The sequence below is a fragment of the Lissotriton helveticus genome, chromosome 8 (assembly GCF_964261635.1).
Source record: "Lissotriton helveticus chromosome 8, aLisHel1.1, whole genome shotgun sequence".
Taxonomy (NCBI): Eukaryota; Metazoa; Chordata; class Amphibia; order Caudata; family Salamandridae; genus Lissotriton; species Lissotriton helveticus.
Window position 1 is genome coordinate 1,216,336,556 of NC_136069.1, and position 15,465 is coordinate 1,216,352,020.

The 15,465-nt window shown below is 48.0% G+C and overlaps 1 protein-coding gene across 3 annotated transcripts in view; it reads right to left on the reverse strand.

Annotated features, from left to right (window-relative positions):
* Window positions 1-15,465, reverse strand: part of LOC144773252 (ATP-binding cassette sub-family C member 5-like) — a 2,136,031-nt gene that overhangs the window by 304,334 nt on the left and 1,816,232 nt on the right. For all 3 annotated transcript variants that reach the window (XM_078658154.1, XM_078658153.1, XM_078658155.1), the window contains 2 exons: window positions 7,276-7,404; window positions 6,196-6,382 (listed from right to left, as the gene is read on the reverse strand). In XM_078658154.1, coding sequence (XP_078514280.1) covers window positions 6,196-6,382; window positions 7,276-7,404 — 316 coding nt within the window. The remainder of the gene's footprint in view (window positions 1-6,195; window positions 6,383-7,275; window positions 7,405-15,465) is intronic.

Here is a 15,465-nt window from a genome sequence, read left to right on the forward strand (position 1 = left end):
AACCACTGAAATCCTTTAATTATTGTTAGCTGCACAGTCTATTATTTGCACAACGCCGATAGCAATCATTACTCGCACACCAAAATTATTTTGCATAGCACTTACTTCGAATCATCTGTGTTGACTGCGTCTGTTAGCACAACTAAGCCATACAACGTTTAGGCACCAAAGGCTCTTGCACCTAAAATCCAGGAATGTTATGATAGGTGTGAGGAAATGAGGTGTATTATATGGTGTGGTTTTGTGACCTCACTGCATCTACCAGCCCTTTAGGATCAGTCAGGTTTTGTTTGTTAAATCTTAGCTCAACCCTGGATAGTTATGGCTCTGAACAGTCAGTCTAACACAAAGGGACACGTGTAAAGCATTTAAACAGCACCACAACAGCTGAAGAATGAAACTCGATACTAAAGAAATCCAACACCAGTTATTAGAAATAGAGCATATTTTTATGGATTTACGGACAATCAAAAAGATCCACCAGAGAGTTCCACAGATATGGACTTTACAAGAAATAACGAATCAAGACTTTTTACTTAATTGTGAACAAGTACTTGCAAAATCAATATAATCTAGAACTTAGAAACGTTTTCAAGAAAAACTGTGGTTACTCAGAGTTCATTTGGACTACCAACTCTGGCAGGGAGCCAGCCAAGAGGACCAGGAAAATCCAACAGAACAGTTATCTCCTTCAGAATAGCAGTCTTCTGTCCAGTACCAGCGTCAGTGGCACCTTGCCATTGACTTCTATGGAGCGGTCCTGATGGAAGGGATACAGGATGCTGAAGATGCTGTGCAGTTAACGGGACATCTTGCTAGGCTACTCCTTGGTCCTGGTAGAGTGACTCAGGCTTCAGGGGTCAATGTCCCATGATGTCTTTTCCTGATCAGCAGACGTCCAGTCACCACTGGAGAGGCAGTCGCCCGGCACAGCAGTTTCCTTCTTTTGTTAATACCTTTCCTTCTGGACGACCATGCTGCTCTCATTTGACTCCTGCAGATCCAGCAGACTCTGGTTCAACTTCAGAGCATCAGTTCCTGGTCTCTTGAGTTGCACGGCAGCAAGGAACAGCAAACTGGCAATCTGGGTTACCGACTCGCTCCAGCAGGCTTCTTCAGCTTTCGTGGCCTGTGCTGCAAACAGTCAGTCAGCAAACTGACTCATGGAGCCTCTGCTTCACACTGGGATTGAGGTATGATTTCTCCATGAGCAGGATACAGCAGGCACAGTCCTTTCCTCCGCTAGCCCAAGGAGCAGCAGGTGCAGTCTAACTTCAGTACAGACTCTTCTTAGCTGGTACCAAGGTCAGCGGATCAGCGCTTCTTCAGTCCTCTTCTTTCATTCAAGCAAGATCTGAGGTCTGGGAGCCAGGGGTGCCTCTTTTATGCCCAGAAAGGGTCTTAAGGGAAGGTCACGGTCACTAGCCAATGGACTACCAGGGGCCCTCATGCCTGACGACCACTTCTTCGGAAGTGTACCATCTAGCTATCACAGAGTGCTTTATTCTGCCCAATCTCAAGATGGCAAAACCCCTCTCTTGGTCCCGAGAGCTTAGTAGCCCACACCCCTGGGGTGTGGCTACATGTGGCCTATACACCCAAGGAAAAAAATGGCTTGGCAACTGGTGTCCCCTCTCTGTCCCTGCTATCAGCCAGTCTACCTACAGAATAGGGCAACCAAGCCCACACATGCTTTCTACTTGCTCTGCTCTTCAAAGGCAACTTCCCCTTTGATGCTTGCCTTTTAGGCTAACATCCAATATGGCTTCATGCCAGGAGGAGGTAACACCTCCTCCAGTCGCAGGCTTCTGTTGTAACCGCTCCCGGGAGTCATTAACATGTCTCCCCGGGAGAGCAGAAGGCTGTTTCATGTCCATCTTTGGCAGATGACCACTGGAAGACTAGGCAACAGAGTGAGAATTGTTTAAAAGTTGCATGTCGCAACAACTTACATAAAGGTCGACTTGGGCATCAATTCAGACATAATGTGATAAGCTGTTTGATACCTTGAAGTGCCAACTTTGCTAGTCCGATTCAAAAGTTAGCAGAGCTGAGTTGTCCTTGTATAACTCTGTATTTGCCAATAGGGCTACTAATCTATCTATCTCTCTCTCTCTCTCAGTGAAAATGACTATATTGTATTTTTACTCCTAGAACATGTTAAACACATTTTATTTTACTAATGTGCTGCACCCTGCCTTAAGACTCAATAGGCCTAATGCAGGGGTGACTTACCCACATTCGAAAGGTAGTTTGAATTTGCCATTGATTAAAATGGCAAAGTCAAGTTAGCAGTTTAAAGCTGCACTTTCAGTCTGCAGTGGCAGACTGGGAGCCATGTTTTACCTCAGCCCAATGAGGGTGGCACAAAAAGTGCTGCAGGCCCTGAGAACACCGAGTATCATATACTGGGGACTTTCAAGTAAGTTACGCTAAGCCAATTGGGTATACGCCAATCAACCATGTACCTTTTTAATGGTAGGAACACATGCACTGAGTCCTGATTCGCAGGGCTGAGGATAATTCAGAGTCATTACACTAGTGCAATCACACATGGGGTGCAATGTGGGGATGAACTTCAGGAGTGAGTCCAAAGAGTTCTGCAATTGCTGCCTTTCTGTGCTAGTAGGATTCATCCTGCTACCTCATTCTCAAGTTTAAGCAGTCTGTCCCTACCAACTACTGGCATTGACTCTCAGATGTTCCCCCAGTGTACCCACCTTCCTCATCATAGACCTCCCCTGTAGGATGTTAGCCAATTATCTGTCATCACCTGGGACATAGCTAGGGAAATCCCTTTGGCCAGTCTTACCTCTGAGGCACCTGTTAAATACCTCAGTCCTCTAGTTCCTGTCACCAATGTCTCTGGGCCCCATGACCAGTCTGGCTCTTCTTTCCTCAAGGTCCAGCTTCCTTGCTTCCAGGGCCAGGGCTCAATACTCCTGTTCCAGGGTTGTCACTTCTTCTTGAAGGGAACGCCTGCTGATGCTCCTCACACTGCTTGATCTAGAGGACACCCTTGGCCTGGTGTTGGGGTTGAGAACATCATTCGCTCCTCCTACCCTTCTTCCCCACTACCTTGCTGTATCTCCTTTTCCATTGCTGGTGGATCTCTGTGGCCTTCCTCCCAAGCCTTGGGGGCCGTCGCCATGTCATTCTTCCTTGCCTTATTTACCATGTTGACCCTTATCTCTCTCTACACAACTTCCTCAGCTCATTCTTTTTGAGGGTGGCCAAACTGGCCATTTCAAGCTCCATGTTCCTTGGCTTAAAATGTACTTCCCAGCTTTCCACAGAAACTTTTTTAAATTGTTTTTCAAACTTTGGAAACTTGTTGAAAACGTTGTCACAATAGTTCTGCAACTCTTTGAAACAGTATCTCGAAAAACAAGGGAATTCGACAACTGGTTGGGAAACACAAAGAATACTTTGGCAGATTCTTAGTGATTCCAACCTCAACAACTATATGGAACTCCTAAACACAATTTCTGGATCCTACCGCAGGACACCAATGTAAGGAAATGGGCTGTATTATATGGTTTTGTTGTGTGACCTCACTGTGTAATACACTACTAACACCTTTAGGACGAATCAGATCTCGTTTGTTAAACCTTAGCTCAACTGTGGGTAGCTGTAGCTCTGAGTAGTCAGACTTAGACAAAGGAACAAGTGTAAAGCATTTAAGCAGCACCTAAACAATTGAAGAAGAAAGAAACTCAATAAACAAGACAAGAGTGTTCCATGGTAGTAATGAACCACCATTAGGAGCAGGTAGACGACTTCACTTAAGGCGTTAAGGAAAGCCCTCACTCACCACCTAGTGATGACATGCTTCATCATCGGGCCCCACAAAAGAGACCTAGCGTCTCTTTTGTGTGCTTCAACGCCAGATCTACTGCGGAGCTGGTTGGTGGGTTAAGGCAGTGTTGTGCAAAGAAAATTAAGTGAGTGGTGAATAGTTTTTATTAAAAAGAGTCAGTAGTGTATCAAATTTAACTTTATTATAATGATCACTAAGGACTTATGGATAAAAATTATGTGTAGGAAATTCGTCCACAGTTAATTAAGTGGTAGTTTCCTAATATCAGTCGACATGTTTCAGCCACGAAACGGTATGAATTTACCTGGCATTCATCAGGACTCAGTGTGTATTAAACCCTGGTGGTATGGACTCTCTAAGGCCCACCCTTACCTAGGGGCGTGAAAGTGAAAAATAACAAAAAAGTGAAAAGTGCAAAAATATTAGGAAGAGAATAGTGTCTTCCTAATTACTCCTGGTTTAGGAGGCTTCCGAACTTACGGTTTCTGCACTTTTTTGGTGTCAAGAATTCACACCATGGGTCACAGGACCCCAGTCGAGGGTTGATGCAGGTATACAACAGGTGCCGAGCGTCGAGGGCGGTGTGCCAATTAGGCTCCCACCCCCCTCCTGTAACCCATGGTGTGAATTCTTGACACCAAAAAAGTGCAGAAACCGTAAGTTCGGAAGCCTCCTAAACCAGGAGTAATTAGGAAGACACTATTCTCTTCCTAAAATTTTTGCACTTTTCACTTTTTTGTTATTTTTCAGAGTGGAATGCAGGTATTTAGAGTTACTTTGGGTGACAAATCTGTGTAGTTTCCTGCCAGGAGGAGGTAACGCCTTCTCCAGAGGCAGGCCTCTATTGTTACCTCCCCTGCCAGTCATTTATAAGCCTCCCCTAGAGGGCAGAAGGCTCTCTTGTGCCCAGCCTCATCAAATGGCCACTGGAATACTGGGCAACAGAGAGGCAACTTTTTAAAAGTTGCATATGGCAACAAGTTACATTAATGTCAAATTGGCATCAAGTTGGGCTTAAAATAATGAGTTGTTTGATACTATGAAGTAAAACGTTCTTAGTCCCATTCAGAAGTTAGCACAGCTGAGTTGTCAGTGTGTAACCCTGTACTTGTCAATGGCGCTACCAATTTCTCTCTCAGTAAAAACGATAATTGTGGGTTTATACTGCTAGAACACAATAAACACATGTACAACGTTCCTATGTCGTGCACCCTGCCTTGGGACTCAATAGGTCTAATGCAGGGCTGACTTACCCGCATTAGAAAGTAAGGTTGGATTTACCATTGATTAAAATGGCAAAGTCAAATTAGCAGTTTAAAACTGCACTTTCAGACTGCAGTGGCAGACTGGGAGCCATGTTTTAGCATATCCTACTTAGGGTGGCACAAATAGTGTTGCTGACCCTGAGAGAGGCACTCCCACTGAACGGCCCTGAGATACCCTAGTATCATGTAGTGGGGGCTTTTAAGTAAGTTAAGCTATGCCAATTGGGTATAAGCCAATCAACCAAGTACCTTTTTAAGGGTCAGAGCACATGCCCCGAGTCCTGATTAGCAGGGCTTAGGGCACTTCAGTCATTACCCAAGAGCCCAGTTTTCACAAATGGGGCAAAAGGTGGAGGTGAAACCTGCAAAGATCTTGTCTCCTCACAATAACTTAACATATTTGATAAAATCACTGTGGAGCAGAAAAACAAAGGAAAAAAACAGAATATGAAAGCAGGAAAGAAATCCACTAGTCACTGAAATAACTAATGATAGTTATTTAGCTCTTTCTTCTGAACTATTTTCCATGAAATGCTGACAATGTTTAGTATTATATTTGCAGGATTGTAGTATTCTGTCTGCACTATACAATACATGCGAAACTTCAGCATTACAGAGTTTAAAATACCTTTCCGCAACACATTTAAAGCTGCATACTCAAGTTTGCTTCAACAGATCAGATCGTGATTTGCATTGGATTCGAAATACCAACACAACACTTTCGCGTCGGGTTTCTGTTAAAAAGGTAATGCAAACCCAATCCAAAGTGTTTGTAAACCTGGGCCAAACATTTAAAAGAGGGCAGAGTTAAAAGTGATAATGCAATCATTTACCATAAGAAATAAAATACCCCCCCCCCCCTCCGACCACCCCCAAGCGACCTTGCGATGAAAGGGCACTGCATATCATCTCTGAGTTCAATAACCCTAAAATGGAACGCAACCATACTCATTTGCCATTATGATTGTACTGTATGCACGTTTCTTTGAAAAGTGCATGCCTATGTGGTAGTGCATAGACTTTATATGCAGTGTGAACAGTTCTCTATGTCATTTACACTCATAGTAAAACCCACAAATAATACGTGTGAAAAGGCTTTGCATGATTTACCTGAACAGCGTATGAAATTGCCAGTCCTGCATAAGCTGGTGGTATAATACCATGCATCAGTACAATGCACAGAGATGTTGTACCAACCATAATTATGCTAATAAGATCAAGACGAACAGCCAGCCAGCGGATTCCACAGCAAAACAGAAATTGGGGTGTGTTATTCATATCTAACAGTTTCTGGAATCTGTAAAAAAAAAAGTATAATCTTGCAAACTTTTATTGATAAAAAGTGTTATGTCACACTAAAGAAGCCATGATGGAAAGAACGCGAAGAACCAAATTGTTATCAAACTTCAGATTTATACAGAGCATGCATAAAGACAATATTTTGGGACCTATTCTACAAAAAAATTGAAAATCTGCAACCAGATATCTGCACTTATGTTTCGAACAGATTTATACATTTCTGAGAATAATCCTAACATTTCAGGGGTACTCCAGTGAATCTGCATAAGACAAAGCGCTCCTGGAGTACTAACGCGTGTAAACATTTACATATATGTAAATGTAAATAGTAAACGTTTATGTATGTGTGAATGATTAATTATATTTGCACAACTTGAAACACCTTTGTATACACCAGCAACAATTATAGAGACGTATCATCCGGTTTACCACCCAAGACACATATTTACGCCTGCCCTTAACAGAGGAGAATCTCTCATCGTATCTAGGCATGTTAAAGCATCTTGCACGATCTTGTAAGCACAAAAAACTCACTGGTTTGTGGATGTTCATCTATTTTGCATGGCATTCTCACCCTGAAAAGTGCGTCATATTAGACCTGCTTTATATGAGTGAATAGATTATTGTATAAATCGGAAACATGATTTTTCTTCTGCATTGTATAACTCCGTATATTGCTGTCTGCAGCCATTAGACAAGCAGAAGAACTGAGGATAGCTTTACACTGGAAGCATTAAGCTGCTGCCATGCACAGAGTCTGATTCACAGGCGTGATATACACCAATGAAAAGGAAGATGATTTCTGTGAAAGATTTAACACTAAATGCAGGCATGCTTAAAGTCTATATTTGAAAATGAATAAAAAAGAAACCAAAAGAGTAATATTCTTACTTCAAGAGGCTTTCATCTCCTTTGCAATATGCTTGCATTGTTATAAGGCCATGAAGACTTGAAGTAACATGGGATATAAATGGCGACAAGCTGATATTCTCCAAGCGTTTCAGGTCACGTATGAGAACTCTGCAAATGAATTAAGTCAAAATACGTTAAAACCTATATTAATGCATGGTAACATAAGTTAAACATATTGTCAGGACCCCGTTGAAAAGGTCCGTGCAAGCAGGAGTTGCAGGCCTTAAAGTGGGGGATGAGGCCTTTTACTCCTGATGTCCTAGAGCCCTGCCCACTATGGATCCTGAACAACTGGGCCAAGTAGCCCTTCAGCATTTGACTCTCAGTAGTAACGTTGTTGAGCAGTCCAAGGCATCTCGAGGGCTGTAAGTCGGGGGAGGTAGTGTTCAGGGGAGATAGACACAGGGGGTGAACACAGGCTAACAACTCAAAATAAACTCAGCAGCCGCAATAAATGATTGCCCTGTCAAATTCTTGCTTTTATGAAAAAAGGAGTATTTATATACGAACACAAAGTCAAATAAAACATTCACAAACAATACACAATCCCCTCAGGTCAGGGCTCTAGTGTTTGAAAGGCAGATCCTTGAGTCCCACTCCCCTCTTTCTAGCGGTAGTGGTTATCCTCAATTCACTATATGTGACATTCAAGTTAAGCCCAATAGTAGTCCGAGTCTCATAAGTCCCACTCCCACTCTCATTCTTTATTAAAGTCAAAAGTGTTCCCGCGCTGGGGGTGTCTGGCCCGTAAATCAGTCTTACCTGCACCAGTAGGATCCGAAGGACTGGAGTCTCTGAGTGCACCCCATTGTGGGTAGTGACACTGCAGCGGACGCCTCCAGTAAGCCTTTCACATACGACTGAGGAGGGTTGAGGTGCAGTGTCCCTGAGTTCCTTACATGCAGTAGCGGCCAGGGGGTTCTCGATGCTCCACAGATGCTGGTAAGTTTCTTGAGGTCTTCCCCACAGACAAGGGGAGGGTGCATTGCTCCTGGTGCTGGTCCTCTGTCATGGCTTGGGCCCACTCGGGTCACCACAGCGGCCTCCTTCCTCCATCGATGGGCTTGACCAGATCCCACTCCTTGCCTTGTTCCTGTGCCTTCCCCTGGCGTACGTGGTCACCGTTCCTCCTCTGCACATGGCCTTGGCCTGATGGACACAGCACCAATCTTCATAGTAGCCTCACCTGGCATACGAGGACGCCGACTTGGTACCGCACACAGGCTATGGCAGGATTTGCACACCAGCAATCCTTACGGGGCCACATGTGGGGTCGCCGGCTTGGTACCTCTACAAGGGTGATTACCCTTTCGGTGCAGGAATGATCATGGCTCACTTCATGGCAGCCCTCCTCTAGCATAAGGTAGTGGCTGGCTCTTTCTTGCATAAGGGCAACAACTCGATCAGTGCAGCTGCTGACTCCTCATACCTTGTTATGGGGAAGCAATCACCGGGACCACCCCCTGCCTCCCCCCGCACTGGACCTCACTCGCTCCAACGCTTTCCTCTCCTTCACAGGGCACACTGGTCTTGGAAAGTAGGCAGGTGCTCATGTTCCGGGCTTCGAATGCAGGTGGTCTTGGATTACATGGGTGATGTTCTCCCACCCATCTGGAACAGTGGCAGGCCTTAGCCTCCAGTCCTGGCCACATGCAGAGTTCTTGAAGAGCTTCTCCTTCTCACATAGCACGACTGGCTGCTTGACAGTTGACAATTAAGAGGTCCCCTTCTTATAGTCCATTTCCAAGCACCAAATGTGATTTTGAGTCAAAGGGGCAGATTCCCAATGGGCCTCCGCACTCATGGAGGAGGCCCCGCAGTCATAGCGGGGGAGCCCGCACACGTAGCAGGGGCGCCCACACTCGTGGCGGGACCACCACACTGCAGATACTCATTGCAGACACCTTGTGACAAGTGCGGGCCTCCACCACAAATGCAAGCCCCCTGCCACAAGTGCAGGGCCTACACCACTACTCTGGAAGCCTTTTGGGAATCGGCCCCTGAGTCACCCCTGAGTCTTTGAAGTTTATGTTGGGGTCTGCCTCCTTTTGCAGTGGCCTCTCCTCTGTTATCCTTTCCTCCAGCAGGAAGTCTGTCACAGCAGGGGCGACTCCAAATCTGATGGTGACAACATCCGCCATGGGAGTGACAAGAGGTTGACACCTGAATGTCAGCCACAGTGATACATGTACCAAAGAGTTACCCCAGGGCCGCAGCCATACTCTTTGTGATTCTCTTATCAGCCCCATCTCCATTCTGAGATGTGCTAAGGACCCTTTCCAGTAACCTCTCTTTGAATCAAAGAGCACTCTTTCATGTGTACTGAAGAGCCTATCTCTCCCTTCCTCCAGTCCATTCCACCCAGCCTACAGGAATGCAACAATACAGAAATCTGTCTGGGAGGATTCCTCTAACTCCTCTCCTCGTGTTCCGCCATTCAGCCTGGGTCTCACAAAACGGAACTCATTTATGGTACCAATTCACAGGCACACATACACCCATCCATGCATATAGCATACATGCGCTGCACACCACTACATCCTTTATGTACCATTCACAGCATTCAAAGGCACATACACCTAGCACATGAGATATTACACATGCACTGCTTAGCACAGAACTGCCTTATTCCTGTATTGTACTATCCACAGGCACACATACACCCAGCACACATACTCCACACGTGCACTCTGCAACACTGCACTCCAAACCACTGTAGGCTAAGGGTGAGTCAAGAACACAGCAGCAGAACTTTAAATGACCAAGCTCGTAGGCCTCACTCCAGTGACACAGGTAAAAAGGCCCTACTCACTCTTATGGATCACTACACAATAAGCTGCCTTCACCGTGCTTTTACTGTTTAACTCCTGGTAAGGGCAGTAACCTTTCACCACTATGAGGGTAGTACTTAAGGCGCTCCTTCAGGTCCAAAAAGACAGCAATCAGTGAGACAGGAATTTGTAATGGCACACATGCATGATCATTGTTAGCCCATTACAACAAAATCAGCATTAGGGATCTAAAAATTATTACAGCTGGGACACTCAGGGCAGGGGTGCATGTGGCGGTCACCAGTAGGTAATTATAGTTAGGACCATGTTTACATAGGAAAAGCAGTTTTGACTTGCCTATAACATGCCTTCGATGAATCTTCCCCAAATTTCCCCCCAAAAAGTGTCCCGGTGATTCTTGCTATGCATGGAAAGCTTCGGAGTTATCGTTCAAGAGGGGGCAGAGAAAAACAGGTGTTCAAAAAAGTGAGTTTCCCATGTTAGTTTCTATTGAGTCTTAAGACATGCCTACAGCCCAAACCGCTGTATAGAATTACATCAAATTTGACAGAAAGGTAGATTTTGGGTCGCAGATCACACTTTCAGTTATTAGGTGTAAATCAGTTCAGTAGTTGTTGAGAAATTCAAATTTGTATATCTACGATCACAGCTAATTTGTGACGATTTCGCGATTAATCACAAATGCGCACACCAACAGGAATGCTGTGATTGGCTGGACACAACCTGAGCAGAAAGTTGCGGTTCCATTTTAGATCATTGGTACAGTCCACGGGGATCAAACTAAATGACAGAAAGTGGCATAACGGGTCAGGTTGGATGTGACCTGACCTCATACAGGGGTGTTTGAGGAACCCCTGATGTGTATAGTATGTCGAGAAACTGTTTTTTTTCCACACATGCGCTATTCGTGAACCCTTTGTCAGCGTATCCCCATGTAACGTTGTGACTAACTCGACACTCACCCTTAGTCTCACTTATGCTCATTCACCCACTCACAGACCACATAGACAATTATGCACTCAGTGAGACCTACTGAGACACTCACTCAACCACACACAGTCCCACTCAGACACTGTTGCACTCAATCACAGTCCCACTGTATTTCTATTTGTATTTGCATCTATAGAGCGCATCAATCGTGCCGAGGGACATCAGGGCACTAGGACAGAATAGAGTATACTGGAATGATCAAGGTTGGAATCGGTGTCTGGGAATCACAATGGTTTTCAGTTTTTTTCTGAACAGAAGATAGTCGTTAGTTAGGCAAAGGTCGAGTGGCAGGCCATTCCAGAGGACCGCGGCTGAATTGGAGAACGATCGGTTGCCCATTTTGACCTTGTTTGTACATTTGACAAAGGCTAGGGCTTGGTGACAAGATCTCAGGTTTCGCGAGGGGATATGAAAATGTAGTTTATCTTGTAGGATGTGTGGTCCTTTTTTGTGCAGGGTTCTGTGTGCAAAACAGAGGAGCTTGAAATTGGCCAATGTAATCCTTCAGGCAGTATGATGCTGTACTGTATTTTCTTTTGTTGCATATTAGTTTGGGAGCGGCTCTCTGGACCACCTGAAGGCTGGAAAATAGATAGTAAGCCATGCCAAAGTAAAGGGCGTTGCGGTAAGCCAGTTGGCTCATAAGCAGAGCCTGTGTGACCATTTGTCTGCAATTCTGTGGAATCCAGGGAAAGAGTTGTCCAAAAAGTTTTAGTATGGAATAGGCTTTTCCGCACAGCGAGCGTATTTGGTCCTGCATAGATAGACTGTCGTTGAAAATGATGCCCAAGTTCTTCACCGCTCATTTGGGTTCTGGGGCGGTGCCTAGTGCCTGGGGCCACCAGCTATTGTCCCAAATACCATGGGGACCCCCGAAAAGTAGGATTTCCGATTTCCTGGCGTTCAGTTTTAGACAGTGTTGGGACATCCAGCCTGCAAGTTCAGTGAGACAGTTAATTAGGTTGTCCTTAGTCTCAGTGTTGGTCAGCCTGTCTATTAGGGGAATCACCAATTGTGTGTCATCAGCGTATGAGCATATGTTAAATCCCCATTTCCTACTAATTTCGGCAATTTTTGTGACAGAGACCCACACAGAAACTCATGCAGCCACTCTCAGATCAAGAAAGAGACTCACGCACCCACTCAGTCTTACTCAGAGATCCACACACTCACTCACAGACCTACTGAGACACTCACATACCCACTCACAGGCCCACTCAGAGTCCCACGTACCTGCTCAATGACCCAATCAGAGACCTACATACCTACTTACAGACCCACTCAGAGACCCATGCACCAATTCAGAGACTCACTCAGGTAGTCATGCACCCACTCACAGACCCAGTCAGACCCACAAACCCGCTCACAGACCCACGTACTCACTCAGACTTTTTCAAGTACTCACAGCTCCACTCAGAGACTCACTCACAAACTCACTCTGAGACTTACACATCAACTTACAGAGACCCACTCAGTCACTCATGCACTCAGTCACAGACTGACTCACACACTTATGGAGGCATTCGCAAACCCACTCAGAAACTCTGACAACCACACACAGACCCACTGAGACACTCACGCACCTACTCTTAGATCCACCCAGAGACTCTTGCACCCACTCACAGACCTAGCCAGACTCCCACATACCCACTCAGAGACTAAGGAACACACCCATTCAAAGACTCCCACACCTACTCACAGACTCACTCGGAAACACATGCACCCACTCACAGACCCACTCAGACTCATGCACCCACTCACAGACCCACTCAGACTCATGCACCCACTCACAGACCCACTGAGAGACTCATGCACACAGAGACCCACTCAAAGACTCATGCACTCACTCACAGACCCACTCAGAAACTCATGAACTCACTCTCAGGCCCACTCAGAGACTCACACACCCACTCATAAACTTACTCAGAGACTCACACACCCACTTACAGACCCACTCTAACACTCATGCACTCACTCACAGACTGACTCACACACTTATGGAGGCATTCGCAAACCCACTCAGAAACTCTGACAACCACACACAGACACACTGAGACACTCACGCACCTACTCTTAGATCCACCCAGAGACTCTTGCACCCACTCACAGACCTAGCCAGACTCCCACATACCCACTCAGAGACTAAGGAACACACCCATTCAAAGACTCCCACACCTACTCACAGACTCACTCGGAAACACATGCACCCACTCAGACTCATGCACCCACTCACAGACCCACTGAGAGACTCAAGCACACAGAGACCCACTCAAAGACTCATGCACTCACTCACAGACCCACTCAGAAACTCATGAACTCACTCTCAGGCCCACTCAGAGACTCACACACCCACTCGTAAACTTACTCAGAGACTCACACACCCACTTACAGACCCACTCTGACACTCATGCGCTCACTCACAGACTGACTCACACACTTATGGAGGCACTCACAAATACATTCAGACACTATGACACCCACTCACACACCCACTCAGAGACTCACATACTCACTCAGACATTCACACACCCACCCACTCACTGACGCACCAACTCACACACCTAATGAGATACTTATACAGCCACTCCCAGACCCACTCATACACTCACACCCACTCACAGAATTACTGAGAAACTCATGCAATAATTCACACACTCACTGCCAATGGTTACTGGTTACAGTTAGGAAATACAATTTAAAAAATCTTACAAATTCACAAAAAAAAGATTACAGGAACGTTATAGTTAGGAAACGGAATAAAGGGGCGTGGCCAAGATGGCGGCTTGAAAGGACGCGGATTGCGAGGCTCCCCGGCCCGGTGTCCCTCACGCACGATTTCCTGGCTGCCACCCCCTTGTGCCCCTGCCCAAATTCGGCTCACGCCGACCTCACTCCCTTGGGGGACCACTAGCCGAGTTTCATGAGCCGGCGACCGCTGGAACCCCGCTTTTCCCGTTGCTGCCAAACCCGGTGCGCCGGCGACGAAGGTTAGAGCCCTTCCGCCGCACACCCACGCATCGGCGGCTGCGGTCGCTGACCGAAGCTCCACACCTACGAGCGGCGGAGCACAGAGAGGCGACCTGGGCGACCTACGGCGGAGAGCCCGATCAGCTGGTGATCCCGGCCGCCCCCGGACGGCCTGTGCCCAGCCGCCAGCCAACCGCCGACTCCAGGCCCCGGCGCGGGCCTTCAGGCGACCACCCGCGCCTTTTCTTGAAGGGCCTGTGGGGACTTGCCCTGCACAGAAGACGGGCTGCCGGCCCAGCGCACCTTCACCAGCCCCCCCCCACCTCATCGGCTGCCTCCGGAGAGGCCGCTCCAGTTCCAGCGGCTGCACCCTCTCGGGGCCTTGAACGGCCCTCTACAAATTTAGGCCCCGCCGTGGGCCTACAGGGCGGTGACACAGGCTCAACCCCGCCGCCCCCCCAGAGCTACAAACCGGGCGGGACTTTGGTCGCTTGCCCTCCACGGATCTCCGGACCCCCCTCGCACCTCTGACCTCCGGCGGGGGGGACCCACCTGTGCTGCGGCCTACCCCTCCCCCCCGGCCTCTCCGAAACCTACGAGGACTCTGGCCTCCCTCGCCCCGGCGTGGGCCTGCTGGGCGACCGGAAGAGTCGCAGTCCATTGCGCCACGCACGGCGGTCACTCAACGAGGCAGCACCAGCCTTCAGAACGCTTTAGGTCCCGGCGTGGGCCTACCGGGCGGTGACGCAGGGCCCTTCCACTAGCTGCCAGGCGTGGGCCTGCTGGACGGCCGAAAGGCCCACCATCCACCGCGCCATCTGCTGCGGTCATCACACGAGGAGACATCGGCCCGCCGCCTGCGCCCTGCGGCCTCCCCGCCCCCTGGCCTACCGGTGGAGGAGCACTCCGACGGCGTGAGACACCACCCAGCTGCAGTGACCCTCTGGACGGGAGATATAAGGTGAGCTGCGCACTGCGACCTGGACTGCCAGCCTTCCCCTCCCCCGGACCCTGCATTTCCTGTGTAGTGGCCCTCGGCTGCTGTGGTCGACATCGCGGACTTGCTGGGAGGGGCCGTTGGCTCCAGCTGCCTGCCGGCTGCCTGCTGCCCACCATCCACCGGGACCCCCGCGCAGTCCGTGGATTCCTCTGCGACATCCAACTCACGAGCCTCACGAGACTCTCTTCTTGCTAATGCCGGGGCTCAGTTCTCCTGCCTGACGCCCAGACGCTCCCCCTGGGCCCGTACTGCTCCTCCTCCGGCCACATATAACCCCGCTTAGTGCATTGCCCTAACCCGGACATTCTGGTTACCCCTACCATCAATCTCTCACTGGCTACTACGCACTCTGAGCGCCGCCCTTGCGACTCCCTTGCGACGGACAGCGGTCCCCGGACCAGCCCGCGGACCCCCCTGCTG